This window comes from Myxine glutinosa, chromosome 13, assembly GCF_964187855.1.
Source record: "Myxine glutinosa chromosome 13, kmMyxGlut1.1, whole genome shotgun sequence".
Classification (NCBI taxonomy): domain Eukaryota; kingdom Metazoa; phylum Chordata; class Myxini; order Myxiniformes; family Myxinidae; genus Myxine; species Myxine glutinosa.
This window is the reverse complement of record NC_136273.1, coordinates 86,850,882-86,855,571: the sequence shown is the minus strand read 5'-3', so window position 1 is coordinate 86,855,571 and position 4,690 is coordinate 86,850,882. Positions and strand designations below refer to the sequence as shown.

Below are 4,690 nucleotides of genomic sequence, written 5' to 3'. Positions count from 1 at the left end.
GCGTTGTCCCTGTCGAATTATGACGTCATAATTATGGCACCAATGACGTCATCGTTAACAACACCTTTGGAGATACCAAGGTGTTCCCGAATAATTCATAGAACACATAGTCTGGCAGCCATATTGGATTGAACAAAAATCTATAAAAAAATTCTGCCTCTTGAACCGCTTTATCGATCAATGTGAAACTTCATTTATAATCTAGCTGCTAGCAGTAATCGGCAATACATTTTTAAATTTCATCCTGATCGGTCTGGCAGTCACAATTAATTAATTCTTTTAATCTGGTTTATTTTTTCAATATATTTTTTAAACAGCTTAAGCTATTGAAGTCAACCTTTACAAGCAAGATCGAGTCGTCAAAGGGAATACATGTTTAAAATTTCAACATGACCGGTTACACGGTCTGGTAGCCAGAATGTTTTAATTATTTGAAAAAAATAAGAAACCTCACTTTATTAAGTTTTCCAGAATGGCTTACAAGATCAATGTGAAGCTTCTGTTATGGATTCGTCACTTCCGTTGTTGTGGTTTTCATCCACTGTAAACATTTTTGATTCCATGTATTATTATTGTTGTCATTTAAAGGAAATATATATTTCTATTTTCAAAAGTTAAAAAGTTAATGTTTTAAATAAAACCGGAACCGGACAACGAAGAGGAAGAAGAGAAAAAAGAAGGCGGAGCGAGTGGAGTCGGACAAGAAGCATAGTTGCTTTGCCACAACGAGATTGTTGGCTTTTCATTTAAGTCAAATCTAGCACAGACAATGGAGCAAACGTTGGCGAACGACAGTCACGAGAGAACTTTCCCGGGAAAGGGATTCCTGCGACAGAGTTGTTATCGCTGTGACAGATCAACCTGCGTGTCAGGTTTTGCGATTGATTCCGAAGAGAATCATCGAAGGGCCGTTACGTCTCGAGAACGGGCCGTCGGCCATTTTGACTCGCGAGCTTTGTGCGTCGAGCAAGGTTTCTTTGCTTCGCTTCAGCCTTTGCGCTTCGCGCAAGGTTTTTCTTTGCTTCACGTCAGCCGTTCTCACCGCATTCCTACGTATCTGGTGTGTGTGTGTGCAACGCGGATTTTGAAGGTAAATCTGAGGTTTGCCGACTGCGAGCTGTGGAACGTCCATACCCGAGGGTGTGATTTCCCAGTTGCCTGGGGGGCGCCTTTGGATTTCCCAGTCGCCTGGAGGGTGCCTTTGCACAGCTTTGGCAGCAGGACTGTAACTGCCAACCCAACGGGATTCTGGTCTCAATTGGACATTGATCTGTCGATCGCTGGAGCGGATCGACTGTGGCTTGAAGCCGGGGATTAGAGACATTGGGAATCTTCTTGTTTCACTCACTTGGAGCACAGTGAGTTATATATTACAAAACTGATCGTACCATCAGTGTTACTATTAGTGTTGTACTGTTATTCTTGTGTGATCTTAATACAATATTTGTTTGTGAGTAACAATTGGTGTGGCTTCCCCATTGATCTTTGACATACAGAATAACACATTTTTCTGCCGTGACTCCTCTCGGGGCTCGGAGGTACCCCGTGACCGGGGGGTCGGGGAGGAGCACGTAACACTTCACGCACATGATCAACGAGTGTTTCGGAATATAGTTTGATAATTCAATCGTCATCGGTCGTATGGGGTCTGGCAGCCATTTAAATTTTTTATTTTGAATCTGAGTTGTTTTTTAAAAATTCCTTTCAATTGAATTTTATAAATCCAATTCTGAATCCATTTCTTTAAAAAAAAGGATGTCATGTGTGATGTGTCCGATCAAAGCTGCAAACCCACCATTCCACCACACCCATTTTATTGGACATCCCCCATTATTAAAAAAAAAAGATGAATTTTTTTTAACGTTTTAAAGAATGAAATTAAAATTAAAAATTTTCAACGAAACAAAAAATTAAAAACTAGAACGCCACTCAGTAGAGCGCATACTCCCGCCGTGGGTTTAGTTGGAATAATACGTTTTGTTTAACATCCCCTCTCCCCAAAACAATAAATGAAAAAGAAAGTAGGCCCTAACTGTCAGATAATTTATCTTGATATATCTAGGAATTAGAGGAGAAAAACATCATTTTAGAATAAGAATAAAAGCTTTAATGCGGGAAAACAGAAAATAAAATTCCCCAAAAAATTCCTGGATCCGGAATAATATCCTGAGCTTCACCAAAAACTAATGAATTCTTCCTTATCCCAAGGGCAATAATCCCACCAACTTTCATCGAAATCCGTTCAGAACTTTTCCAGATATCTTGTTCACAAACACACGAACATACATACGCGCGCACACACACACACACACACACGATCGAATGCATTACTCCCTAGCGGGAGTAATAAATTATTTAAACTAAAACTTAAATATTGTCGTATCCTGGACGTCTTGGTACCTGGTCATCAATGCCAGTTATAAAGTGCCAGTTTTAGTTATTAATACCTGATATGAGCTGATAGCATTATAAAATGGCCTTTGCTGTTATGAGCTAATATCGTAGTACAAGGTTTCATTAACTTTCCTTGTGGGTGACGTTTCAAAATCATGTTTGGAACAAACATCTGATCCATTTTGAAGCGATGCGTTCGTCAGTAGCATTTCAGGCGGTGTACGATCCACCGATTTGGGCGACGAAACGAGATGACCATTGCAAGATTAACGATCGCGTCGCTCGATTCACGTTCCCCAGCTGGACATCACAAGCCGTTGCGATGGCAACTGTGCAGGCGTCGCGGAGACGACGCAACAAGGACGTGGTTTCCGAGGGAGTGGGAAAAGGAGCGCAAGGGGAGGGGAAGGGATTGAGGGCGACGGTGCAGGGAGAGATAAGAGGAAGGAGGAGTTGCAGGGACACGGACAACAGAGGTCTCTGTGTTTCAGCACAAAACGCATTCTTCATGCGATTTTGCTTCTCGGTCCTGATCTGTGGGTTCCAAACAAAAAGGTTACAGTAACTTTGCACAACTGGAGTTCATTTCATGTCCAAATCCCACGGTCAATGCGTTCCTTTAACCGGCTTGTTGCCTTCCCCCTTGCTGTGACTCAGCAGCTCAAGTGGTGCTGCACAGTAACTGCACATTAAGGGGTTTCGCGCCCCCACTCCCACCCTACACAAAGCTATACACATCGATATACTCGAAATCTTCCCCTCAAACCCACGCCACAATCATGTTCACCTGTCTCAGATGAACGATGCATTCGGTAAATAGCTACAGTATGTGCAATATTGCCAGGTACACTATGCACTGTACGGAGATAAGCTGGTACAGTGAACATAGACACTGCTCGTGCATCATTGCCCCCTCTCGTCTCCTTTACGCGAACGCTCCACCATTGCGCATGCGCAACAGGCCTCTGCAGTCACTCGCTCTCGAAAGCGCAGTGTTCCTTTTCCCCTCATTCATTTGTATTTGTTTTGCCGCTAAGACGGACAGCAGGTGCTGGAACACAGACCCGGTGAGTGCAGCAGCCGCGATGATAACATTAATATATTTGGTTCCGCGTGGATCATTAGATTTTTCAACTAAAATAATTTTTTTTTAATGTAGTTCTTACTAGATTGCCAAATATGAAGAAGAACCTAAATTGCACAATACCCTTTTAAATGAAGGTCGTCTTCCCACCCTCCCTATATTACAATTGGCGCACCGACATCAATCGTAACAAAGATTTATTTAATCAGCAGAGACAAAATAAATAAAAAATTGCGTGAAATCCACTGCACAGTTTTTATATTACACATTGAAATAAAACGATGAATTGATGTGTTGAGTTTCACGAACAGATATATATATATATATATATATATATATATATATATATATATATATATATATATATATAGTCACGTGAAAAAGTAAGTACACCCCATGTAAAGTTTTGACCTTTTCAACATATTTCAACATACAGCTATTTGATCATCATTTCAACAATATTGATAGATAAAGGTGATATAATACAACAAATATCATGAAACATTGACATTTTGTAGTCCATTGTATCATTTAAATAAACATAAATGCAAATTTCGCACGTGGAAAAAGTAAGTACACCCCGACATTTATCACTACTTCAAATACCTAAAATTAGAATGAGGTGCACCAGCTCAGGTGCAAATGATTAGACCATTGTTATAGAAGATCTTGGAGGAGCCTGTCTTATTTAAACCTCAGACATTTAGTTTGGCTTGCTCTTTGTTGTTGAAGTGTGCGGCGCCACCATGCCTAGATCAAAAGAGCTCTCTGAGGCCTCCAGAAAGAAGGTCATAGATGCCTACGAGTCTGGGAAGGGATTTAAAAAGATCTCCAAACAATTTGAAATCAATCATTCGACTGTCCGGAAGATCACTTACAAGTGGAGAAGATTCCAAACAACTGCCAACTTGTTCAGGCCAGGCCACCCCAGCAAGTTCAGCCCAAGAGCAGACCGCAAGATGCTGAAAGAAGTCTCTAAGAACCCCAGAATGTCATCACGGGACCTTCAGGTAGCTCTTGCCACTGTTGATGTCAAAGTACACGAGTCTACCATTAGAAAGAGGCTGCACAAATTTGATCAACATGGGAGGTGTGCCAGGAGGAAACCTTTGCTGTCCAGAAAGAACATCAGGGCAAGACTAAAGTTTGCCAATGAACACCTCGGCAAAGACCAGCACTTCTGGAACAATGTGCTCTGGACAGATGAGTCAA

The 4,690-nt window shown here is 41.4% G+C and overlaps 1 protein-coding gene across 1 annotated transcript in view; it reads left to right on the top strand.

Moving 5' to 3' along the window:
* The first annotated feature begins 3,310 nt into the window (after nucleotides 1-3,310).
* Nucleotides 3,311-4,690, top strand: part of AJM1 (apical junction component 1 homolog) — a 16,945-nt gene continuing 15,565 nt past the window's right edge. Inside the window, exon 1 of the mRNA XM_068134785.2 lies at nucleotides 3,311-3,461. Coding sequence (XP_067990886.2) covers nucleotides 3,345-3,461 — 117 coding nt within the window. The 5' untranslated portion in view covers nucleotides 3,311-3,344. The remainder of the gene's footprint in view (nucleotides 3,462-4,690) is intronic.